Source organism: Atractosteus spatula, chromosome 7 (assembly GCF_055471065.1).
Source record: "Atractosteus spatula isolate fAtrSpa1 chromosome 7, fAtrSpa1.hap1, whole genome shotgun sequence".
In the NCBI taxonomy this organism is placed as follows: domain Eukaryota; kingdom Metazoa; phylum Chordata; class Actinopteri; order Semionotiformes; family Lepisosteidae; genus Atractosteus; species Atractosteus spatula.
Genome location: NC_142712.1, coordinates 10404159 through 10430155, shown reverse-complemented (window position 1 = coordinate 10430155; position 25997 = coordinate 10404159). Strand labels below are relative to the sequence as shown.

At 42.7% G+C, this 25997-nt stretch overlaps 2 protein-coding genes across 10 annotated transcripts; one reads left to right on the top strand and one right to left on the bottom strand.

Annotated features, from left to right (window-relative positions):
- Positions 1 to 88: 88 nt before the first annotated feature.
- Positions 89 to 19052, bottom strand: rsf1a (remodeling and spacing factor 1a). Of its 2 annotated transcripts, none has more exons than XM_088921260.1 (16): positions 18657 to 19052; positions 15693 to 15784; positions 15184 to 15276; positions 14639 to 14844; positions 14083 to 14240; positions 11841 to 13747; positions 10526 to 10747; positions 9941 to 10045; positions 9578 to 9657; positions 9343 to 9457; positions 7869 to 7972; positions 7598 to 7665; positions 7231 to 7438; positions 6108 to 6319; positions 5383 to 5562; positions 89 to 5111 (listed from the first exon to the last, which is right to left on the bottom strand). In XM_088921260.1, exons 1-16 carry the CDS (start codon positions 18811 to 18813, stop codon positions 4450 to 4452), a joined length of 4569 nt encoding a protein of 1522 aa, XP_088777386.1. In that variant the 5' UTR covers positions 18814 to 19052; the 3' UTR covers positions 89 to 4449. The 2 variants fall into 2 exon arrangements, with proteins under 2 accessions (XP_088777386.1, XP_088777387.1); XM_088921261.1 differs by having other exon boundaries at positions 9403 to 9457.
- Positions 19053 to 23589: 4537 nt separating this feature from the next.
- On the top strand, positions 23590 to 25877 carry aamdc (adipogenesis associated, Mth938 domain containing). 8 transcript variants are annotated; one of them, XM_088921198.1, is made up of 4 exons: positions 23590 to 23648; positions 24562 to 24762; positions 25144 to 25239; positions 25545 to 25877. In XM_088921198.1, exons 2-4 carry the CDS (start codon positions 24631 to 24633, stop codon positions 25683 to 25685), a joined length of 369 nt encoding a protein of 122 aa, XP_088777324.1. In that variant the 5' UTR covers positions 23590 to 23648; positions 24562 to 24630; the 3' UTR covers positions 25686 to 25877. The 8 variants fall into 8 exon arrangements, with proteins under 8 accessions (XP_088777324.1, XP_088777323.1, XP_088777327.1 ...); XM_088921197.1 differs by having other exon boundaries at positions 23598 to 23648; positions 24593 to 24762; XM_088921201.1 differs by having other exon boundaries at positions 23599 to 23654; positions 24593 to 24762.
- Positions 25878 to 25997: the final 120 nt, after the last annotated feature.

Here is a 25997-nt window from a genome sequence, read left to right as displayed (position 1 = left end):
CTAATAAAACAAAAATAAACACCTACACTGAGAATTTTGCTGTTATATTTGGAACAAAGGAAACTAGTTAAGGCAGACAGGATGAAGCTTTTTATGACAAATTTACAAGTTTTATTTATACGAAAGAAATTACAGCAGGTTTAACAAAACGTTCTGAAAGAAAACAAAGAAAAAATGTTACACAGACTAAGGCCTGGAGCTAACATCTACGGCCAAAGGCCTAGCTTATACACAAATATTTGACCAGACTGTAGTGAGACAACACTAAACACTTAAAAATATTGGCACTGATTTTCCATTATTTTATTTAGACCAACAATAATTGTGGAATTAAAGCAACAGAAGACCTTTTTAAAATCTTGAGAGCACAAAACATGGACTGAATTTAAAGTATCAAAAACAGTATGTTGGAGAAACTGCATGTACATCTTTCTCACTCCTGATAATTCAGTATTTTCTCAAATATTTTTCTCCAGCAGAAGGCAAGTCCCTTGCAAAAGGCTTTGATGGACATGAGAATGCAAAGCCTAAATATGACTGGGCACTATGTTCAAATGCGAAAACAAGGGTAAACAAATTAATGGTAAGGTTGAGTAATTAAAAAAAAATCAATTTTCCTTTTATTACTGAACAGAATGTATAGTAAGCGCAAGACATACTACATAGTTTACAAAATATCTCTTGGTAAATTGCTGTAGTTACTCAGAAAACATGTAACAAGCACACTACTTAAGATCATTTTTGTCTAAACAGTCGCTTTTGTCTTCAGTCACTTGGAACATGTCTCGTACATCTGTCAAAACACAAAATGATACATCCCAGACATACAACAGAGTATGTTTAATCTTTGCACTCAGATATTATTCTTCATCACTACAAATCCTGTGTAACTTGGTTTAGTATTATCTACACAGTTCGGTACCAAGAAATGAGATGTTGCTGGATACGAGTTAGGGAAAGGGGTGCAGGTCTGTGGGTTTAAACTTGAACCCCCAAGCAAAAAGACTACTACTGTCTGCAGGATGAAATCAAACACCATGCTGAAACTTTTTACATTACAAAAGTTGTGCAAAATATCACAACCCGCTACAAAAAATTATAAACAGTAGCAATTGTAAAGAATTGCTTTATATACCTTTTCATTATAAAAAAAGCTTCTAAATATGTTACAGCATAAACTACAAATATACACACAATTAAGAGATAGATATCTTTTTTTTCTTTTCTCAAAGAAAAAGGGTTATGCCATTTTTGAGACTGTACACTTAAACTGAATGAAGTCTGCAGGGTATCAGGGTGATGAGTGCATCTTGGGCCCCCCCCCCCCAGGTATTCAATCACGCTAACTATGGTTTCAAAGCTACCCAGCGTCACTCCTGAGACAGGGCTGACGTCTGCCAAGTTTAAGGACCAGGTCACCTGCCACTAGAGTTCCAAGAGGGTGGCATCGCCTTCTGTAACAGGCTGAGGAACACCGAGACCTTTTGCATCGGAACTCCTTTAAAATGAGAACTCAACCGAGACAAGAAGGGTGCTCCATTTACTTAATGGATCGTAATTTCTAAAGAAACCACGGGTAACAGACAACGCAACGGAAAATGTTTACAGCACGTCTGAAGCCGAAATTGATACTGCACGGCACTGCTCTTGCTCTAGGCATGACCAGTGACAGAACAAGGTGGGTGTGTGAGCCTGTTTCAGAAATGTTCCAACATACAATTGGAATTGATGCAATAATTGAAAATATTTAGTTTAACAAGACTGTTGCAATATAAAAAAAAACAACAAATCTGCATTGATGGGAAATAAAATCTAGCCACCTTAAAATAATACACTTCTTCAGTACCACTTAAAACTAAGAATGGAAAGTCTTTGACAAAGACTACTTGTAATATTGTTTTCTACGAGTTCTGCCAAGGCACAAGACCATTTTCAGTGTTGTGAATTGCAAGTTGATCCCTCTTAACCACTCCATCACATCTGAAATCTAAATGGCTAAAGTAGGCCACAAAACGTTTTGCGAAAAGCGCAAGATTTCAAATCCAACATTTGGGGAGTACAAAGGGGCAAGTGATGAAAAAATCTTTCAGCTCCTCCTCTAAAACAATGTGTTGTTTCAATATGAAATATTTATCTGGCCAGAACAGTGGAGCAGGATTTGGCTGCTGCTGCTCACCGCAGAAAGGTGTGTAGTACTTTTCTAGAAGTGTGCAGGAATGCCCAATGACCAGAATTTTGAACACTGAGAAGTGTCTGAAGTGATTGTGGTTTTTCTCTAGTACCAGTCAAAGCTGGGATTCATGCCACTGAGAAAAACTATGATAATGCACTTCTTGATGCTTTAGGAAATCAATGTGAGCTTCTATAGCTCCTTGACTAGTGGCAGCAAACTGTGCTTCAAACTAACACAGAAACATTACGAGATATTTTCTCCTGCAAGATGGAGAAATATCTTGAGAATGCCATGTCATTGCTATTGGTCCATTCTCTGTACTTTAGAATAAGGAAAAGTGAAACTCCCCATCATATATATCGAAATACCTACATTATGTCAGGTAAGTATTGTCAATGAACTGATGAAACTGGTATCTCAACAGAAGATTGTCAGACAATGAAAAATTAAATATATATATAGATGATAAAGAACAAAAGCATGGTTAAATAAAAGAAACAGTGTGAACAAATAGGAAGTATATTACAGGGAAGGGGTGTTAGACAATAAGGAAGTTCCAAAATAATATCGCAAATGTCTAAGAAAACAGCTTAATGACAGTTTTTTAAAAGCAAAAAACAGTAGTGATTTCTCAAAACAAGTTTTATGGCTAAATCTAATCCAGAGCACTTTTTATGCTTATGGATTTCATTAACAATTACCAAGATGCACTAAAGATTTAAAATGCATAAAAAGAAAGCAATATTGCAAGACGCAGGTAAATGTGTAGGGTCAATTCAACATGTACATATAGTTCAAGGGAGATCTAACTTGACACCCAAGTGTGGAAAACAAAAATAGTTTTCATCATTACAATTTTTAGCATACATGTATTTTATTCCAAATGCAATTAATATGGATTCTCAAAGATATCCCTTACTTGTCTAAAAGTTTGGCATTTTAAGCATTAAAATAAACTGCCTTGGCTGATACTGTAAAAATGCACAAAAGTAATTAGGACTGTACTGATATAAGAAGGGAATAAACAAGGTAATGAATAAATTCAGACTTCTTCAAAAAGATAAAAATTCAAAAATAAAACAAAACTAAACCTCGTGAGAAGGTAAACATACTCACAGATAATAGACACTACAGTAATTAAGAACTAGTTTTTAATATAAATTTGTTCTGGGCCATGAGAAAAATTATTCAAGTGCCTTGGTGCCAAGATGTACAGCCTTGACCAGAGGACTGATGCCTATAACCTTCTAAAAATCTTCCTTGCCTTCCAAACAAAGTTTTTAACTGCGATTCTTAAAAGCCCGATTCTCACTGAGTCACAAACACAAATTTCACCAATGTCAGCTATTTCAAGAAATAACCCAACAGTTCCAAAAATATCAGATCATAGGCAGAAATTCACCTTAATAGTCAACAATAGTTATAATAAATTATTTTTAAAAGGCCTGTCTAAAACACAAAACTTGCGGGGGAGAAGTTTTGCATTTCGAAGATCACAAATTACAAAAAATATGATAACATTGCTTCTTTAAAAAAAATGGAGGCTCTTTTTGGAAAAGAGACTGGAATACAGTACATGTATACGAGTTAGCTATTAAACTAGCTAGTTAAAAGTAGTGAAGCGAATACCTTATGATGTGTACATAAGCCTAGTGAAATGTGCTACGCAGATTCAACTCCTACTAACCAGGTGTCATGCACCAGTAACTTTAAAGTAGCTCTATTCCATATTCAATAATTCTGGAAACTAGTGGACTTATCTAGAAAAAAACTGGGACAGGTTTACTGTCGCAGACAATTCCTAAATTTTCTAAAGTCCCTTCAGAAAAGGAATGCAGTTTGTTGCCTTCTTCCCAATTTAATCTTCTCCAAACACAGCGCGATGAACCTTTCTTCTTATGAAATCTAAAAAAATATTACAGTGAAAAAGGTTAATTTGTACAAGGACAACAACAGGCAAAGAATATACAACATAGGGAATTTAAAATACTAAATCCATATTTAAAAAAAAAAATCCTCGAGAATGTGTAAGAGGGTTAAAATAATGGCTCTTCAAGATGAATCTGATATCTTTCTTCACTTCGGTATGTGTAGTGAGTAGTGGAAGAGCACACACGCTCCCCATAAGTGGCCTGATCTCCGTCAGCCCCCCCTGCATAAAACCTTGTCTGGACAATAGCGACAGCTACTGTGGAATACATAAGCCCCTTGACATGGAAGTACATATCATACTACAAGAAGGAAGAGGGGCTGAAAGAGCAAAAGGAAAAACAGTCTTAAAGCTGTTCACTATTACAAACATAGTCCACCAGGTCGGTCACTCCCAAAAGGTCATCCTCGTCTTCATCTTGAGGGGGTACTTCCTGTCCAGCCATGCCATTGGGTGCCAGGATGGCGGAGGGGTTGGCAGCGGTACTGGACGCTGCAGGGGCACCACTGTTCTTGGGACCTGGATGGACGATTTGACTAGCAGCTGCACTTGGTTTTGTGATGAAGCCTTCCAGACCATTTCCTGGGCTCTGTCCATTGGTTGAAGGCAACTCCACCAGGTTGTAGTCCATTGGGCTTTCCTCTTTCCCTAAAGCTTCCCCGTCCTCCTCATCATCGCTGGTTATCCGGTTGGACTTCTTCAGCCCTCCCAGGCGCTGACCTTCCTCCTGCGTCAGCTCCTTCTCGGGTGCAGCCTCCTCCTGAGGCTCCTCGTCCTCCTCATCGGTCTCGATGCGGTTCAGCCTCTTGCGGACAGGCCGCTCCTCTTCCTCTTCAGAATCCTCTTCGTCATCATCCTCTTCCTCCGAGGTCTTCCGTCTCTTCAGCATCTGCCGCCGCCGGCGCCTCGAGTCCTCCTCTGAAGACTCTCCGCTTGTCTTCCTTCTCTTCTGCTTTTCCTTTTCCTCTTCCTCCTCATCCTCCTCTGAATCTTTGGTAAGGAAACTCCCTGAGAGATTTAAAAAGGCAAGAGAGATCAGTTAGACTGTGATCCTGGCTTTAAATCCTCAGAGCTGTTTGTGGACTCAAAAAGTAGACGAAACATCACTTTGCAGAATTTCTTTATCAGTGGAAGTTCAACACAACTGCTGCCCTCACACCATTACTGTATATGCAAAAATAAAATGGCAAAGAAATCAGCCTGAGGACAGACCGCCTCGACGTGCTCAGCGCTCCAATAGCGGAGAAGACGAGCGAAACTTTCAGACACCATGGCTGACCTTCGCTGGAGCTGGAGAGCCGGCGGCGGTGGGACTTGTGTTTGTCCCGGTTGCCCCCTGCGCGTGACCCCTCGCTCTCCGAGGTCTCGCAGTAATTCACCGGCTTCCTCTTGCTCCGGCGAGAGCGCCGCCGCTGCAGGTCCAGGTCATCGTCGCTGTAATCACTGGACCGCTCCGTCTCTGAACGCGCAGAGAGAGCACACCATTAATTCAAACCATTTCAGGGGGCACGCCTCCCTCTCTAAACAAGAAGGACAATCACAAATGCCATTTTCTCTACTCTGCAAAAATAACAGCATGAGGAATTTCAAAGCTCATTAATTTTCTGCAGGACAAGAAACGCACATTGTTTTTTGTACTTTCATTCACTGTAAGAGTACTTGATACTGTACGTGGTGTTAAATCTGCTTCAATAGGTCAGGATAACTAAGGACCACTAAATGTCATATCTACACAATGACAAAGTGAACTTTCAGACAAGTCACGTCAGATCTTGCACATTGTATATAACCTTTACATAAGGGGAAGGCAACAATGCCTCTCCTTATTGTATTCATAATTTTTATTCTTTTGACACACAGAAGCAAAATCACTGAGATTTTCTTTTTCTTTTGAAATGAATTAACCTCCCTATAGAGCACTGCAATGAGAAACGATAGAGCAATATGCCTGGACACTACTCTCGTGTTACTGTGTCCCTCTCTCTCCCTGACCAGGCCCCTTACCCATTTCCTCCTCCTCCTCCTCAGTCTCCTCTTCGTCGTCGTCAGAGTACTCCCTGCGCCCGCGTCTCCGTCGTATGCGCTGGCTCTGTCTCTTGGTCTGTCTCTGGCGGGTCCGGCGGGTGCGGCGGCCGAAGTCGCTGTCCTCGTTGGAGGGGATGTCGCCATCGCTGTCCTCTGCGTCTTCGTCCGACACCACGAACTCCTCCTCTGTGCTGCTTGAACACACACATAACCTTCCTTAGCGATACACTGCACTGGACAAATGAAGCAGGTTTTCACAGCAACAGGCTCAGTTAAGAAGTCTTCTGCAATGGAACTTTTTTGCTTTGTAACAATGTGGGAGTGGGAGGAGCCGCGGTCGAACACCGGTCAAAGTCAATGCCCCGTCTGAGGGGGCAGAGGCACCGGTGTGAGGCTAGGGAAAAACAAAAAGGAAAAAGAAAAAGGCACCGCTTTGCACAGAGACATGCATGCTGGATTTGTCCTATCTAATAGGGCCCAGCCTGGGAAAGAGAAACCGCTTGGAGCAGCGGTTTCCAGACTGGACTGACCCTATTTAATTAATTGGGGTCCACCCTGGAAGAAAAGGGACAGCAAGGCCAAAAAAAAAAAGCTCAACCTGTCCCAGTGGGAGATACACTGCGGGACGGGAAACGAAAAGTTCAGCTTGCCCCGGTGGGAGACACGTGACGGGACAGGCGAAAAGAAAAAGAAAATGAAACGAAGGAAAAACGATAGGCTTGCGCTCGCGTCACAGTCCCCTCCGGGACAGTCGGTGGAAGGTTCTCCCCTTGCGGGGGGCCTGCTCGTCCCTCCGGGGAGGTGCTCAGTAAAGGAGGTGCTCAGTGTGTCTTAAAGAGCCCTCACAGCTGCATCTCATCCTTAATCAGCCAGGGCAGCTGTGGTTGCTAAGGCAACACTTTGCCCTTTATCCAGGGCTCTGCCTCCCCACTGAACACGCCCCGCATGGATTTGGACCTTCAAATCCAAAGCAGACCTCTGGCTCCCTCAATTGTATTGAATTGTAATTCATGTTAAACGTTTGGCACAGCTTGCCTACAGCTGGTCCTGGAAAAGCTGTGATTACATGATGTCTGAAGGGCCTCAGTATTGGATCTCCCACCTGTCACTGACACGGAACTCTTCCTCGCTCTCGTCATCCTCAATGGTGCTATCACTGTCCAGATCGTTGAGGCGCCGGCGTTTCTTCCTCCGCGTGGCAGCAGCTCTTTGTGGACGGCGGTTCTCTTTGCCTTCCTCCTGGAGGATTGTGGAGATATCTTTCCCTCTGTGTCCTGTGATGTTGGCCATGTCCTTCCCTCGGCCTGCTCCTATGAAGCCAGACAAAGACACATTCACTACACTGGAACAGTACATACATGAGCCAGACCTTCACTTCGTACATTTGGTATTTTCATCACAAGTCGAGAATCAAATGTGTTACACAATGCACAGCTCAAACTGCAACTGTGCACACTGTGTGAGCTTACCTCCTCCTTCTGCCTCTTTGATGTCTTCCTCAATGGCTTCATCTATCGCTTCATCAAACTCATCAAATCTAACGTCACAAAAAAGAGACGGCAGTTGAGTAACATCCAGAAATCTCTTCTTATTCAATTCCAAGTTCAAATGAAGCTGATGCATCTTTCATGTGTACAATGAGCCCCAGTCACAATAATTCCACTCAGCACCACCTCAAACATCTGAGCGTGGTCTCTGTCTCCCCAGCCAACAAGACAGGAAAGCCCTTCTTATTGGTACCTGTAACTGATAGACTTCCGTGTTCTAGTTGACCTCCTTTCCAAGGTTTTGGATTTTCTTGATTCTTTTTTCTTTTCCTCATTCCCTTCTTCTACCTCTGGTTCCTAAAAAGAACAGAAGCGCTTTGGTCAGATGTGAAGTCTGATCGTTAGTTAGCAGTCATCCATGTGTAGATCACACCTTCTTATTGACAGTAACCTAAGGACCCCAACTGGACATACTTTTAACAAATCATTCCTATATTCCTTGGATTTAAAAAATATAAATAGGACATGAAGGAAAATTCAGATTCTACTATTCCTTAGTACTTCTGATGATGTAAGATTCAAGCATTTTGGAGTAAAGTATGTAAACATAAAAGACAAAAACAGAGCATTACATAACTAAAAGTCAATTTACAGCTTTATGGTGCTAACAGCTTAAACAACCAAATAAACACGTGAAGAAATAAATAAACCCTTGAAAGCAAATGTTGTCATTAATTAATCAAATAACAATGTCAATACACCTTGGATAAACATGGGTTATGGGCACATTTAAAAAATTAGGCAAATGCCACAGTTCGCAAATGACTATGTATGAATGATTTTCGGTCATCTGATTTTTTAGATTAGTCCAAGCTAAAAAGCCCTTGTTTTTACAGACAAGGCCATGTATGAGTCACAAAGTAAGGCAAGAGCATTACTGATGTTGCCTAGAAGAATCAATATTAACATGTATTTCAGTACTGAACCAAAATAAAAAGTAGTTGTGATAAAGATATAGTAAGGCTCAGCCTTCATTTTGTAATGTGCTCATATAAAATAAATACTGGGGAAAAGGTGTATTAAATAAGATTAAACAAAGCATGACATGTTTAAGTAATGTTTTCATTGCCCCATAGTTTACTAGTTTAGTTCAAATCACACAGTTCAAGAACAGTTTGAATGTGTATTCAGTGTGCAAAAATATCTATTGTGAGATTAACTTGTCTGGGTATGACTGCTCTAGGTAAAGGTAATACAACCTTCTAATCTAAAAAGGTAACAGAGCAATGAAAACAATACTAAAGCAAAAACAATGAAATACTACGGTAGTGAACACAATAGCTCACAATCATTCTATAAAAATCTGCAATATTGCTAACTATCAGCTGTTTGAAAAGCATTAAGCTCTACTGATTTTGAATATGTTAACAACTGTCAACATTTATTTTTAGACTACAGATGACTTTTTTTAATCAATGTACAATAAATAACTTATTCTAGATTTCAATAATTTCATTTTAAGCTTTAGTATTGCAAAATAAAATCACTATTCTATAAAGAATACATTCCATTCAATAAAGACAACAAAAATGAAAAAGTAAACAGAAATATGCAGACTAAAAGCAGATAATGTTAATGTTAAATTTCAATCCCCCTTAGAGATCAAAGTCAAAGAATTCAGTCTGTAAAATGGTACAATTTGATTCCAAAGTTAAATCTCTACTGACCTTCGTTGTGTCTGGGCTAAAAACTTTAGCGCCATTAGAATCCAAGTCCGTACTACTTACGGGAGCAGGGATGATGTTTTCAACGCTGATCCCCACATACACCAAGCGTTCTCGCCTGTCGAGATGGCGAGACAAGAAAAGGAGAAAAGCACTTAGAGTAAGAAAAACCGAAGACTTTTGACTTTAGGAGACAATTTATTTGGTCAGGCTCTGGTGGGAGTAGAAGCGACTTCACCTTCTTTCTGCACGCTCTTTCTTTTTCAAAACTACGTCCAAATTCTGCAGCTGCTCCTCCAGTTTCTCACACAGGAGTTTCTGCAAGACAGCCAGTGAATGAGTGATTAGGTTCTCTTCATGACGTCCTTCACTTGGAAATTGAAGCCGCGCTATCTTACATTTTGAAATTCGGCGGGAGAGCCCTTTGTTTTCCATTCCTCCCCTCAGCCTGCACGGTGAGAGCCCTGGCCCTCCCAAATCCCCAATCTCCGACCCCCATCACATACAGGGGAAAAAAGAACAGACTACTCCTCAAGTGCATTAATGATCATCTTCACAGCATCTACTGTCAGAAAGGAAAGTCTCTTTCCATCAAACCTACGTGCTGACAAGGTGGACAGAACCACTCTCCGTCTGGAATGACCATCAGTGGGGGCCGCAGGCAGGCTGTATGGTAGCCACTGTCACAGGAGTCACACAGGAGGATCTGCAAGGGGGGCAACAAAGCAAAAGAACCGGTCTGTGGACAGAAGCGGTAAGGTGCAATACGGTACAACCTGTGACTAGCTGTCTTAATGTGACAAAAGGGATTTAAACCATGATAAAAGACACCCAGTTAATGAAATGTTGGCTATTTACTAGGCACTATTTAAAAAACTACTTTCCATAAATCTCTGACTGGATCCTAATGTTTTTGCACAAAGCTCTCAAGGAGAGCTTCTCATATCTGGCCCCTCAGGTCTCCAACGTACCAAGCAGGTTTGATCAGTCTCTTTTCAAATCGTTGAGATGTGTGTGGAGAGGGGTTACACTGGTACAATTAATCCATCAGTGGATTGGTATAACCCTTTTTCCAGTGTTTATACTGAATCTGCAAAGGGGCAATTTGAGATCTCCACCCCCTACCCCATGACAGGCCACAGGAATCAACATCCGAAATCTCGTATGACCTCAGCCGTTTGCTCACCAGTTCGGGGTGGTTGGACAGGCCGCAGTGTTTACAGGGATCATCGTTGGGAGTTGGCTCCTCCTCGGAGTCCGACTCGTGTCTGTCCTTGTCTTTCTCCACCTTGTAGTCTTCGTCACTGTCGTCCTCCTCGCTTTCCTCCTCCTCCTCGCTCGAGCCCTTCGCTTTACGCCACCGCGAGCGGGTGTTTGTCCAGCGGGTCCGCCGATGCCGTCGCCTGCCCTGAAACGGACACGCACACAGCCTGGCTCATTGCTGAAGGAAAAGACCCAAGGCCTTAAGACACCAATGAAACAACTGGCACGGGAATCACAATTCTGTGACTGTAACGTTACGATTTTAAAGAAGAAAAGCCAACAGATCAATTACAAGACTTTAAAATTACCATTTGCAACTCGAATTAGTAAGTAAGCAGCATATCTAGCAGAAACATCTGAAAGGCAAAGGATATTCAGAGTCCATCTATGGCTCAGGGCCTCACAATTCAAGGAGCACAATTACTCGTTCCCCATCTATTCTCAGACATTTACTGGATTCCCATGATATTTACATTGTGAATTAGCCTTTTGGAAAGGACATTACTAAAAGCTTTGTAAAGCTTCTAAATATATAATGGCGGATGCTACCAGATGAAACAAGTATTCTACTGACAACTACAACAATTATTGTCATGGCTTCTAGTTCATAAATGTGTGAAATATTTAACTAGCACATTTATTTCTTCTGCTTCTTCCATTAATGTTCTTATGTTATATAACATATTAACAGCTTTTAAAAGTTTTACTTTATCACTTAAAATGCTCTCCCTTATGAACATTAGAGTAATGTTCATTTCTCTGTGATTCTAATTTAATTTCTCACCTTCACCTGAAGCTCAGTATACTCTATTACTATCTTTGTGTCTTGTCCTCTTTTGCAGTCTGTATTGAACGCTTTATTACTTCTGTTTTTCTATTTCTTTGTTAAACCATTCGACCCTCATTTTCTAGACTTGTCTGAGGGATTAATTTCTTTCAAGCGTATAACAATATCTTTTGGAAGTTTAAACATCCTACTTCATGCCCCTGACTCCCATCTTTTCTAAAGCTGTTACTGTAAGCTCTCCCTCATTCTATCATAGTCTCCTTTACTGAAGCTACAGATCCTTCTTTTAAATATTTTAAATGTAAATAACATATTGATATTGATTCTAGATTTTGAATCTGTGTTTAAATTTTCCCATTAAAGGGTTTCAGCAGAGCACAAGAGACTTTTTCACTGTTTTACTCATATGAAATAGATAATATACCATAGAAAATAAGCATTGCTGAAGTACCTTGGTGGGTCTGGTTTGGGCCTCTGGATCAGTCTTTCTTGATCCCTCTTTTGCTTTCCTTTGGGGGGCTGGCTTCTCTTCATCCTCATTATCCTCCTCCCCCTCCTCGTCTGCTGCTGCCTTCTTCTTTTCCAGCTTCTTGTCGCGGATTTCAGCCACCTTGGCTGTGGGCCTGCAAATCCTTGGCGACCTCCTCAGAGACCTCCCATCTGTCACCTCAGTCTCACAGTCCGGCCTCTTCTCCTCCACCTGAATCACGGTCTTCCTCTTGTGTGGAGGGATCCTGATCTTCAACCTGATCCCTCCTTTCTGGATCTCTGATGATGCCTCATTGCATTTTTCATCCTTTGCTTCCTTTTCATTTTCATTAAGCGTTTCAGTTTTCTTCTCCACTTCCTGCTTGCTGTCATCAGAACTGACAGCTGCCTGTTGGTCTGCTCCTGCTGTTTGGGTCTCACTCTTTTCAGACTTTTCCTTTTCCACGTTGTCCTCAGCCTCTTCAGTTGGTGTTGACTTCTCCTCTTGTGGAGCTACAGTGGTTACAGAGGCTTCCTCCAGACCACTTGCTTCCTGCTTCTTTTCATCCTCAGCATTACCAACGGCTGCTGACTCTGCCTTCTCAGCACAAGAAGTATCATTTTCTTTCTTCATGTCCGCCTCCTCCCTCTCAGAAATGTCACATTCCATCGGAGTAACCAAGGAATCTTTCTTGGATTTCTCACTGTCCTTTTCCAAATTCTCATCATTCGTGTCTTTCTGTCCTTCCTGAGGTTCCTTGGGTTTCTCCGTCATCTCTGGTTTGTTTGCAGGACCTTCGGATGCTTCCATTGGCTCCTCTTTGGATTCTTCTTGATGGGAAAAAGCTTTGGGTGAAGGAGATGCCTCTGCTTGTTTTGGAGAAGTCTCCTTCTTTTCTTCCAGGACAGCAGCAGAAGCAGGGTCAGTAGTAGGAGTAGCATCAGTGGAATCACTTACATTTACCTCGGGTCCTTTATTTTCCTTCACTTGTTTGGCATCTTCAACTTTCTCAGTCTTCGCTGCGTTCTCTTGTTCAGAAGCATTTTCCTGTTCTTCATGTGGACTTGTGATTGCCTTATGACTGGACTCTGCTAACCCATTCTCTTGTTTTTTTATGGAGACATCAGGCAAGGCTTCTCCCTTCTTAGCTTGCTCACTCTGCAAAGATACTTTCTCCTCTGATGAAACCCCTGTGTTCGCTGGCTCCTCTTGATTTTGGTGGTGGTTCACGTCTCCTGAACTTTGAACCTCTCCATTCACCAGTTCCTTCCCTTCCTTCTCTACAGCACAGAAAGCTGGTGGCTTAGATTCCTCGTCAGTTTTCCCTTCCTCCTTAAGAAGTTCTTTGGTTGGGGTGATGGACGGGTTACGGACAATTTTACTTCCATTGTCAAAGTCCTCCGTCAGTTTGAGCTCCCTCTTCTTCAGTGGAATCTTGGCCTGCTGGTCATTCTTCAGTGCTCTCTCCAACTCCTCAGGAGACTTTTCTTTAACCTCCTCGGGAAGTTCAATTTTTACAAGGACTTCTGGCACCGAGGCCACCGTGTTCTGACCAGAGCTCTGGGCATCTTTAGGGTCTTTTGGATCTTCTTTGATAATGGTGGTGATATTTCTGTTCTTATCTGTCACAGGTCTTTCTACTACTTTATCGGCTTTGTTTATTAACTCCTTCTTCTCGGTAGTTTCCTTGCTTTCATTTGATTCCTGTTTGACTTGCTTCACTTCCACATTCAAGTCAGATTTTTGCTCTCCCTTTTCTGACAAAGAGGGTGCCTTCTCCTCTTTTACACTTTTGGAAGAAGCAGGAACAAGTGTCTCCTTTGCAGATTTGCTTTCCTGGTCCTTCGAAACCTCATCTGTTTTTTCAGCTTTTATGTCAGAGGATTCACCTATAGAGAGAGATTTGGTAATCTCACACAATAGCATATGAGAACTGTATTAATCCCTGAAGTATTGTAACCTCAATTTCAAGGCAACGTGTTATTTTAAAGAGTTATCTGAGCATTCTTTCAAAATCAAATATTTGCTTTGATCACAAAGGTTTACTCAAATATTGTGGTTTTCTCCTGTAACAACCATGAACAAACAATATCTCTCTTCCCTACAGGAACAATACTTATGCACTGCAGTTTCAATTGAGCCAAGCCTTCCCACTACACTTCCAAGTTCGCAAGTCTTTGCTCAGTCTGTGCTCACTCCTCATAGTAACTGACGATGCCAGTACCTGGTGGCGGAATCTCTCCACCCTCCTTCTTGTTCTCTTCATCCTCTGGGCTGGGGCTGGTACTGGAGGAGCCCTCCTGCTGCTCAGGTTTTGTCAGCAGCGATGGGTCAATCTGAGCCTTCAGCAGCTCTAGTGTCTCCGCTAGGTCATTCCGAGATCTGAGGTGGACAAGAAGTAATTGTATAATGAAAAAGCTGGATAAAAAAGTCCAGCCTGGGACACAAGCATTATCAAACTGTCCAGTTCTCACTGTAATTTCAGATCCTGAACAAAACCACATTGCTATCGCCCAGTAGCGAGACACCTCTTCTTGATAACATTAAGTCCTGCAAGCACACATAAGGTACAACAGTTAAAGAGTCCACCACATACCCATCTACTCCATCCAAACCCAGCCTTGAGCAAGAGGGTCCAGGACCACTAGACTGGATGGACTGTCCCAGAAAGCAGATACATACATGAGAGAAACAAAGAGCCCTGTAGATTTACCCCTCCCCAGGTGCAAGCTTAGATAAATGCACCCCCATCCCAGGAAATCCCTGCCACAGATCCTCACCGGACTATGCACTTCCACGAAGAACCATCCTGGTCATCCTGCTCTTCAACATAGACCCGCACATTGTGGTCCTGGTCCAGCTGGAACCAGTACATCAGGCCATCTTTGTCACGACCAATTGGCTGCAGGCGCATCGCGTCAGGGTCTTCCTCATTGACCACATTTTTGAACTTGATATTGTCATCAAACTGGCATTCGCACAGGTACTAGAAAAAGAGAGGAATACTGAATCTTTGTCCTTGAGGGAATTGTTCCAGCATCATAGCCACTGTTGCATAATTGATTAAAAAACTTGACAATATCTCTCAACACATTCAAAAAAAGCTTTACTAGCAGCTGCACCCCAAGAGTAGCATGAAATCAGGAAACTTGATAAATTGTGATTTAAAAACAACATAAATCCATAACTTCACAGTGAAACACTAACGTGTAAAAAAGACACAGATACAGAGCAGTATTATCTAAAAGGTCTGGAGTTTGGTGTAATTGGAACTGGAGTTTGGTGTAATTTCAGGAAAGTGCAAGAGAAGGGACCCTGGTCTTACCTTGAGGATCCCCGTCTTGCACTCCACAGTCATCTCCTGGTATCCTTTCTTCTCCAGCTCCCAGGCCCAGGTGCTGTTGAACTCCTGACACATCTGAGGGATGTGGAAAGAAATCACAGGCAACATGACACAGAACAAGATTTTCTACATTTTTACAGTTACAGAAAGAAACAGCTTGCAGTGATGTTTCGCACAAAATATATTATCATAAACCAAGTATAAAATCTAAGTATACGGTGCAGGTAGTTTAATTACACATAAAATCTACAGTGCCAGTATCATGACACTGCTATTCATAAACCCAAAACAGACCCACGAGAAATGCATTGGAACTCCTAATAAAGCAATGGAGGACAGAATGAGAGACAGGGTCAGTAAAGGATGGTTAGTGGACTGAGGCTTTGACCCAGGTCCAATACCATTACTGGGACTCTGCTTTCTGTTTCCTGATTTCAGAAGCAGAGAGATGTGACTCAACAACCTTGCCTCCCGCAGCTCGACCTCCTTACCTTGATTAGATATTTCTCCCATCTCTCTGCCGACACAGACTTGCCAATTTTCCTCATTAACTTCAAGTGGAGCTCCACCAAGGGCTTGGGAACTGAGGGGGGAACAAAAAGAAAAGCTGTGTTCATTCATATAACCCCTTTACAGCCTAACCTTAGCTGAGATTTAACAGGATCGGCCTTCATATGATCTCAATCTTAACTATCACTGTAACTAATCAACTTCATAGAAATCTCACAGAAAAAAAAAGTTAAACTGAACTTGATTTCACATAAATTACCAGACGAGTCCCCCAAAGCAACAGTTTATACACAGGAAAAGGAAACATCCTGTCATATTTGTTTCATTCTAATTCCAGCACAAGTTTGTTTCCCCCATTGATAATCCAAATTTCTTCGCCTAACAGGTCTCCCAGCTTTAATGCAATCAACGAATAAACAATTTTTCTTTTTCTTTAGCATTTTTAGGGATTTTATGAGATCCACATATCAGAATAACACGCTTACTGATAAATGACTGTCGGTATGAACAGGGCATATGATGTGACTGTGAGCCAGTGACTGGAGTGTACAGTGCATGGCGGCTTTAACCACAGGGACAGCTCTCTGGTTAGCTCCTGAAGCAGCATACCCAAGACTACCCACAGGAAGGCTCAGTTCTAGCGGAAAACCAACCAAGCTGTAGCGGAAAAGACAACCAGTGCCCAGCGGCTGGGTTGACACATGCGTAAGAGAATCACTTCCAGAAACCCTGTGATTCTGCTTTAAACTCCTGAGTAACAACAGCAGTAACAAGCCGCTACTCACTTACTGACTGCTATTTTTCCACACGGGAAGACAAATGATGTAAACCATTCAAATTAAACGTGGTTGTCTCCCAAGAGGCTGAACTGTGAGCGCTGGCTGAATTTCAAGATCACAGGTTCGAGACGGGGTCACATCACTGTCTGACTGGGACCCCCAGGCAGTGGTGCACTGGGGGTAGAGAGGGGTCAGCCAGGCCGGGCTCTCCTCCTCCAGAGACACATTGACCCCGGCAACCTGTGCCAACCATGCTGAAAGACAAGTGGCTCATCATGGGAGTCTGCCTACAATTCCTCATTCGCACCTGTGTGGGGGTCATGGGGTTCATAACTGCGCGCCCAGATGTGACGAACGTGCAACTGCATGTTCCAGATCAGGTTGGTAGAACACAAATAACTAGCAGTTCTAAACCAAATTTAAAAAAAAAATTAGCTTGAGATGCTCATCCACTGGACAAAGCCTGGTGCCAATATTGCAGCACCCTGAACACATTCTGCCTGTTCCTCTAATAACCTGTTGCAATGTAACCCACTGCAGTGGGTATTCTCTGAGGCTCTGCATTATGCAATTTTTTTTTTACCAGCTCAGGAAGTATGCAATTAATTTCTGAAATTCTCACATCTCAGACAGGCCAACAAGAATCAGTGTCTTGTGGATACTGCCAGGCCCTTCTGAGTGCATGAACCAGCTGACTTAGCGTGCCTTTGTGAGAATTTGTAAGTCACATTCAGAATAATAAATTCTCAAATCTTCACGATTTAAAACTAGAAATCTTCACACAGAGTAATTCACAAGTTAAACTGAAATCCTCAAAGAGGCAGAGATGTTTTCCGTACGCTTTAACCCCTGTGAAATCTGTCCTTTTTGTATCCTGACTTAACAAAAGCAACAAAAGCAATCACTCTTCAAATGCTTTGTGTACAATGTTTCTCATTTTTTTCTGTAGCATCTTCTTAGCGCACTATTTTTTTTATTTTAAACTAATCTCACTGGATTATAACGTGAATTGGCTATCCAACAATTTATTTTCATTTAAATGCTTGAATCAGAATTTGACGTCGATAACAGAAACCACCACGGACAACTTTGTCGAAATCAAAAATCGATTACTATAAGGGAACTGGCAATGACAAACACAGGATTTGCGTTTCTTCCGACTTGATAAAAACCGTTTATCGTGAGTGTCAGATAATTAAACCCGAAATGTGTATATTAATTCACCTGCTAGAAACACGTGCTCCTGGGGTTGGCTCGCGGCGTGCTAATATTTACCGCGACGTCATTTGTTTTGACACATTAGGAAAAAGAAAATCAATGTAAATGCAAACAAAGGTCATTAACAGCACGGATTGTTAAATGACATTCTCTACGATATAGGGATATTGTCAAAAACCGTGGACGCAGGTATTTGGGGGTCTTTAATTTTAATTGCCTCAGAAAGATCACGGTCGTAATCAACACATGATTCAACCATGTGAACACAAAAATGAATAAATACATCTTTTCCCTCGATTCTTTAAACATGTTTCTGACAGTAAAACACAAGCCCATTCCGCCTAAGTACCGTTTGAATGGTGTGAATATGATCAGATCACAGACGGAGAGACTCCATTCAGCAGGAAGTTTAGCATCGCTTGTATGCGCCTGCGCAGTCTTGACAGTGAACCACTATCTGCCAAAAAATATCATTAAACTGTAAATATCGTCGGCGCATTTCGAGTGCAATGAAACACTCCGGTCCCCATATAGGAACTTAACGGAAGCACATTCGCTATATCACCACGAATAGTAGAATTCACCCCTCATTGCAGCCAACATTATCTTTACTATTGTGCAAAATAAAGTACTATTTACTCCATGAGAAGGCAAATCAAGTCAAGATGGAAAATAACCCCCGAGACACTCCAAAACGCCACTAGCAAGCACATTCCTCTTCTCTCGGGCAAAAAAAACTATTTGCAAAGCTCAAATCATCCTTCTGCATTGACGGGTGGCTACAACCCCCATCGCAAAAGTCAATAAGCCAGAGAAAAATGAAGTTGAACGTCACTTGATCACACAATAACAGTGCTCTCAAAGATCTGCACCACCAACACAAGCAAAGATGATGGAGACCCTTTTTTTTTAACTACATCGCTGCCTCTTCACTTTAAAACCTCCTACCTGTCGAGGTCTCCTTTAGTGCTCGCTCCAGTTGCGGGAAAGTCAGCTCTGGCAGGTCCAGCAGAGGTCCATACCGCTCCAGAAAAGAGCAAACCACGGCGAAGCTGGGACACAGACCGGGGCAAGAATCCACCGCCGCCGCCGCCGAAGCAGCCATTTTTTCCAATGGGGGTGCAGGAGACTGGGCTCGGAGGACCGACGGCTGCCCACAATCCACCGCGCCAGAACGATGGCTGCGCTCAGACACGCAGATACACGGAAGTCTGCTCGGGGGTTTGCACAGCTCCCGCAGCAAACCGGGACCTGTACGGCTGCGTAAACACAGCCGGAACGAGACGTCACTGGGTCAGGCTTCCACAAAACTGAGCGGTCCGCAGTAGCAGCAGCCGCGGATTCAAAACAACAGAGGAGTGGCGATTTAACAAAGACGTGTGCAGGTGCCCGTGTATAATCCTCACTCCCCCTGAGAGCGCCGCCTAGCCAGGGGGTGTGAAACGCCAGCGAGCCCCCCCGCTATTAATATGCGTGTGAATTCCGTGTGACAGCCAATTACTTTATGAAATACTGTCCCAAATTATACTTACAAGGAGATTATCACATGCCTTGCTGTAAATGCACCGGTTTGATGCAGATTAATCATCTGTGCAAAATATATTGTCAATGAATGTACACGATTTAAAAAATGTAAAGTGCACCTCGGTTTAATAATGACAAAATAAATGGGTGCTGTCGTATCCCCTTTGTGTTTCAGGAACTTCAAACTCTGTCTTACCACAGCAATGAGTATAAATGGTCTTTGCAGTAAATTAATTAAATGAACGTTATGTTTGTCTTGTCCTGCAAACTTGAATTTGTCAGCAAGGGGTCTTCTACTATGAGTGACACAAATGAATCTTCCAGTGTCATTTCCAACACATGAGCATGTGATGGAAACTACGAGAATAAATCTGGATATCATTAGTCTACATCACCGTGGTATGAAAAGGCTCTGTACTGAGACCCACCACGAGTAGTCGAGATTTAAGTTTATTGTCGTATTGAGTACTGTAGCGCCCTCGCCTGGCGTTGCGGCCGAAGAGCGCCCGGCTGGGGTGCGCGGCGAGGGGCAGGGTGTAGTAGTGGTCAGGGCGGGGACTAGGAGAGCCACTGGCCAGTGCTGCTGACCAATCGTGAAACAGGTGTACACAGTCGCAAGATCGCCCGGACTCATGTCGTTTCCCTGGTTTTGCACCCCTTTTACACATGTACCCAATTACCATCCTATACCTGTGTAACTGGTCCCGAATTGACCCCAGTGTGTTGCAGACTGTCCCTTTGTTGTGCCGGACGCACGTCCGATTAATGAAGCGCCGTGTTCTCAGTTAAGAAGAGCCTGACTTCCTGTGTCTATCCTCGCCGAAGCCGTCGCGTTACATTGGTGTCAGCAGCGGGACGGAGGGTCCTGGCACGGACGGAGAGCCTTCCCAGACGGAGCCTGCCTTGCGTGTGCAGCCTGGAGGGACGGGCTGGGCTCGGCGGGACGCTCGACTCTCCAGGCGCGGGCAGTGTAGCGCCTCGCGGGGCGCTTTAGCCAAACGCACGCATGGCGGCCTGAGAGCAGCGCCTGGGGGCGGGACAACGGGACTGTATATAGTGGGGCGGAGGCAGGGACACAGCCTCATCCCTTCGTGTGTGCTGGTGTTGGTTCAGGTGCGGTGCTGTAAGCCCTGTCCCTGTGTGTACTTTTCCCCGGTTCTGGGTATTAAATGTATTGTTCAACCCCATTCCCTGGGTCTTACGCCCGCTCCATTCCGTACCGAACCCTGCGGTCGTTACAGTACAATGAATTACTTGCGTGTTTCCTCACATAAAAAAATACATCACAAATTGTTGGGAGACACGAACATAAAACAGTAGCTTACGTACCAACAACTAAGTGTAAAGTAGCAACAGTATGCGTAAATTTAGAGCTGGCAGCAATATATATATATAAGATTAATATAGAACAATGCTGCAGCAGCAGCTATGTAAAATATAATGTTTCCAAATCTGTCATATTTTCTCACTTTTTTTCACATTGCTTTTACGGTCTCAAAAGGAAACGCACGGTTTTATGGATGGCTATGGGACTGTTTTTGGAATATTAGGCAAAGTCGGCATCAATCCATTTTTAACATAGGAATCAGCCTGGTGTTGGAATTTACCCATTTCCTAGGAAGGAGGTGTCCTGGTTCAGCCTGCTGAGCCAAAAGAAGTAGAGATGTTTGTCAGCAGCAAGCTGTACATGCTAACGGGCAGTGCATACATTACCTTGCAATATATAGCGATTTAAATAAAGTTATAGTGGTGGCATTTTGCACTGATGTATAGCACAAATGTTTTAATACCTCAAGTGATATTTAGCTTCACAACAATTTAGTTATTCTGTTTAGTTGGGAGGTATTGTGAGCTGATGGCGTATCATAACGTTAAAGGGTTAACTCTACACCACCTCCGTGTTTAGCTCCGCATGCTACGAAAGTTCCTCTAAAACTGTTTTATTTCTTCAGGTTTTATTGAACATTAAGTAATGAAAGTGAAGTATTCAAAAAACAAAAACACAGAACAATATGTTGCCAGAAATCCGTCCTCCAAGAAAACTAGCCACACGCCGTCTGCACAGATCGTGACGTCATGCGCAGGCTCAAGGCTGCAGTCTAGACGGGGGGGAAGTGGATGCAGCTGAAGGTCCAGATGTCTGCGCAGAGTCTCCACCACGTCTGTTCCAGGCATCTGCGTGAACTCATCCGGTAAAAAAAAAAACGGCGCCAGGTCGCGCATCCACAAGCCCAAAAGTCTGTGCAGCCGCGGAGTTTCTCCAGAGCTGGACAGATGAATAACAGCAGAACTGACGAGGAAGTGTGCAGGCTGTCGGATATAATCCTCATTTCAGCCACCTAATAGCGCCACCCAGTCAGGGGGCTGTGAAGCATCACAGCGTTACACTGTCAGTATGCGTGTGAATTTGTGCACTAACACTAATTTATGACCCGCTGTCCAATAATAGTAATCGGTGTACGAGTTGAATGTAGATTAGTAATCTTTGCAAAATAAATTGTTATTGTAATGTACACAACACTGAGTTGCACACATTGGTTTGAACCTTGGTTGTGATACAATTAGTATAAAAATGCCTACTAATGAAAGCATTATGCCTGCCAATGAAAAAGAACAGTTATGTTGTTGTGAAGCTACGTATGATACGTTACAGTAAATGTAATCAAAAACTAAAGAGACCAGGCTGAGAGAGATGTTGATTGCATACGTATTCAGACCCATGAACTCAGTATATGGTGGCAGCGCCCTTAACAGCAACTGACCCTACAAACTTTGCATACTGACTTGGTAGAAACTTCTTGCCTCTTCTTCATGGCTCTCTCAAGTTGCCTGAGGTGCAGTTAGGTGCAGTTATGGACAGCAGTTTTCAAGTCTTTCTACAGATTCTTGATAGGATTCAAGTCAGGACTGAACATCCACCGTCTTATTCTTAAACCATTGGCCAAAATGTTTCTCTATCAATGTTCCTATTAGTCTTCACAAGCTTCCCAGTCCCATGGGAACAGAACTGTGGTGTAGTGCTGCCATCACCCTATGTGACAGCAGGGATGATATGAACTGAACAAGGCACTATGTTGGGCTTTGTGTCAGATGTAATGCTTTTTACTACTTAGAATTGCTTACACATATAGCACTTTTCAGGACACTCCACTGAAAGCGCTTTATAGGTAAGGATGACTTCCCTCCACCATCACCAATGTGTAACCCCCACCTGGATGATGCGACAGCAGCCATAGTGTACCAGTACACTCACCACACACCAGCTGTCAGTGGGAGGAGAACAGACTAATGAATTCATAGATGGGGATTATTAGGAGACCATGATTGGTAAGGGCCAATGGGAAATTTGGCCAGGACACCGGGGTTACACCCCTACTGTTTTCGAGAAACACCCTGGGATTTTTAACGACCACAGAGAGTCAGGACCCCGGTTTTAGGTCTCATCCGAAGGACAGCGCCTGTTTACAGTATAGTGTCCCCCTCACTATACTGGGGGATCAGGACCCACATGGACCACAGGGTGAGCACCCCCTGCTGGCCCCACTAACACCTCTTCCAGCAACAACCTTAGTTTTTCCCAGGAGGTCTCCCATCCAGGTACTGACCAGGCTCACACCTGCTGAGCTTCAGTGGGTTGTCAGTTGTGAGTTGTGAGTTTCAGGGTGATATGGCTGCATTTGGACCGAAAGGTTTCAGTTTTGTCTTGTCAGACTACAAAACCTTTTACCACAAGTTCGTGTAACATTCAAATGCGTCAATGCAAACTGCTTGAAGGATTTGAGATGAGTTTTGCTCTCTGCCATACAGGCCATCTTTGTGGAGTGACAGAAATATTATTTGACTGCTGCACATTTTCTCCAATTGTAGCTGTTGAAATATGTAGCTCTTTAAAGTCGCTGTTGCCTAGCAGCTAAATTCAAAGACACAGCTTGACCTAATCAGTATCTGGGTGATATGGAACGCATAATGATCAACTGCACATTCTTTAAAGGATTAGTGTTTTGATTTTTTTTTATACCTTACTCCTGATGTGTGCTTTCCTACAACTGTCAGTCTCCGAGTTGCTGTGAAAGCCCCCTGGCCATCACAGTTGAATCCTTAATTGAAATTCACTACCGGACTGGGCGGGATTTTACAGACAGCTGCGTTAACTGTGAAATCGGGTGAACCACTGTCACTACTTCTCGCAAATGAAAGATGGACAAAGTAAGCATGAGGTTACCTCCCGTGTTACTCGGTCCTAACCAGCCTCTTGACTGTCCAATGGAAAGAGGGGGTGGGGCTAGAGAAGAGCAGCCCTTTGTGATTGGACGGGAAACGTATGTAGGCTTGAGGAGGTGGGTGTGGCCTAACGATGCAGGGTGGGGTTACGGCGCTTTTGGCAAATAAGGCGAGGACAGGAGGTGGAGGTCTGGGGTTAGTGTGTGTATTGTGCTTTTCGGTGTTTTTTTAAGCATTAACAGGACACACCTGCCTTCCGGTATGGTTTACGGTTTCTGAGAAGAGCGAAGGATTCGTTTGTACTTTGTTTTTGCTTCTTTTTTTGCTTATAGGCCGTGAATTGAGTGGAAATTGTGCTCTCGATCACATTCGAGTTAGTTGTCGAGGCTCCTGCTAGAAGGTTCTTTTTGGCACATTGTTTATGTTGTCATGCAACTCCCGGATCAGAACTGCTGGGCAGTAAAATGCTGTTTTAAGTCGCTTACTAATCTACTTGCAGTGCCATGAATCAATTTTATATATATGTACACTAAAAAGAAACATTTCTTATCTTAAAAACATCCAGGATCTTATATTCAATGCAATGCGTTTTGCACTGTTTAGTTACAGTACTATGCTGTTGTAGCGTTAAGCAAAACTTGCAAGGCTAGAATGAAACGATCTTTGTATTAAAAAAACAATTTAGAGTTCTAGAATACTTTCGTTCTTAAAAAAACACAACCTTAAACTTAATCCTTTTGCAATTAATTCTAGTGAGGTAAAAATCGATTCCCCCCTTTAAATTGGTGACTTCGGTATGTTGTAATTAGATGCGAACGTGGAAAATATTCGTGCCAGTAAAACAATTTTCAGTTTTGGCTTTTAGACAATGATTGAGTGATGTAACCATATACGACTAATATATTATTTACTAAATCCAGTCTTCCTTCTGACAACACATACAGTATATGGCAATGGAATTAAGAACTTTAAATAGGATGGATGATTATATTTCCTGTCTCCCTGTCTGTTTATTGTCATTTTAAGGCGTCTTTTTGTCATTGTTGGTTGCAGTGTTCCAACCAATTCCACATTTTTACATTATTGCTCAATCGTATTTTTTTCACAGTTAAATCCTCAAACAGTTGCATTACTGTCAGTGTTCCAGGTTTAGTCTGAATGTGACTGACAAGCCCAAATGTCATCGCCTGAGATCGCAGCTCTGTCCTGGGGACATATGAAGGTGAAGGGATGTTCTGCATCCTATAAGGACTGCAAAGTATGGCCCGGAGGCAGCCGTGCCTGGGACTGGAGAGAAACTGGCACCGATGTAAGTGATTTAAAACCAGTGTGAATGAACAAAATAACTCCATTACAAAACAATGTGTCACTGTCAAGACCATGAACACAATTCTGAAACATTCCACAACGAAATCTAGCCCTATTTGCATTCAATACAGTGCCAATGAATTAAATGACTGTGGGGGGCAAGGAATAATTGTTATAATCTGTAGTGTGGTAGATCAAGGGTTGTACAAGTAGATGCCAAGTCCAGATTTGAACACCATCTTCTCTTTGTGTCGAGGTAATACCACAAACCTAATTTTATTATTTCAGCTTGGGCTGAGCAGTAGATCGACATAGAAAAAGATCTGGTTCAAAAATGTTTTCTAGTACTATTGTTTTGCATGTATCTCCTTGTTATCTTTAGCATCACCCTGGGGTTCAGCCTGCTGACCTGGAGGAAATTCTGAAGAAAGGGGTGAACACCTTGGTAATTGGCCGGGGGATGAGTGAAGCCTTACAGGTACAAATGACACCTCTTCCTTTTGAATTGCATGGATGACATGCAAAAAAAGCTAAATCAAGGAAGATTTTTAAGTGATCCGAGATGCAGCCCAAGTCAGTTTTAAATAATCAAAAATGAAACAACCTTTACCTTAGCCCTCACCCCACAGGCCAGATTTTATATGTTGAATGTCCCACTTCTAGCCTATCATTGTCTCCAATGGTTTAATTGAATAGGTGTTGAATCGTTTCAAATTCAATTTTAAAATATTACATGCAGAGTTACAATGAATCAAGCTCTAAAGACTTATTTTTCTCCACCAGGTGCCTTCATCCACCCTGGAGTATGTCAAGCAGAAGGGTGTGGATGTGAAGGTCTTTCAGACAGAGAAGGCTGTCAGAGAGTACAACACACTGGCTGGGCAAGGAGTCAAAGTGGGAGGCGTTTTCCACTCAACCTGCTGAGATGTCAGCCTAGTCAATTCCAAGGGAAGGCTTTCGTAGAGCTTCTGGCAACACTGTTAGAGCGTTTGGCTCAGATGTAGAATTCGGTTCAAACTGAACAAGGTGTTAAAGTGACTTGTAAATTAATATATCTAAATAGCCCATACGTTAGACTTTGTTTTCAATTGCTACAAATAAAACATTTTCGAAGGGTTATAATTTCTGTTTCCTTCCTTCCAGAATTAAAATATAAGGCTATATGTACATAGCAGACTGAATTATTTTGAAATTTTTTATGGACGTTCACTCCAGTGTATATTAGCAGAGGATGTA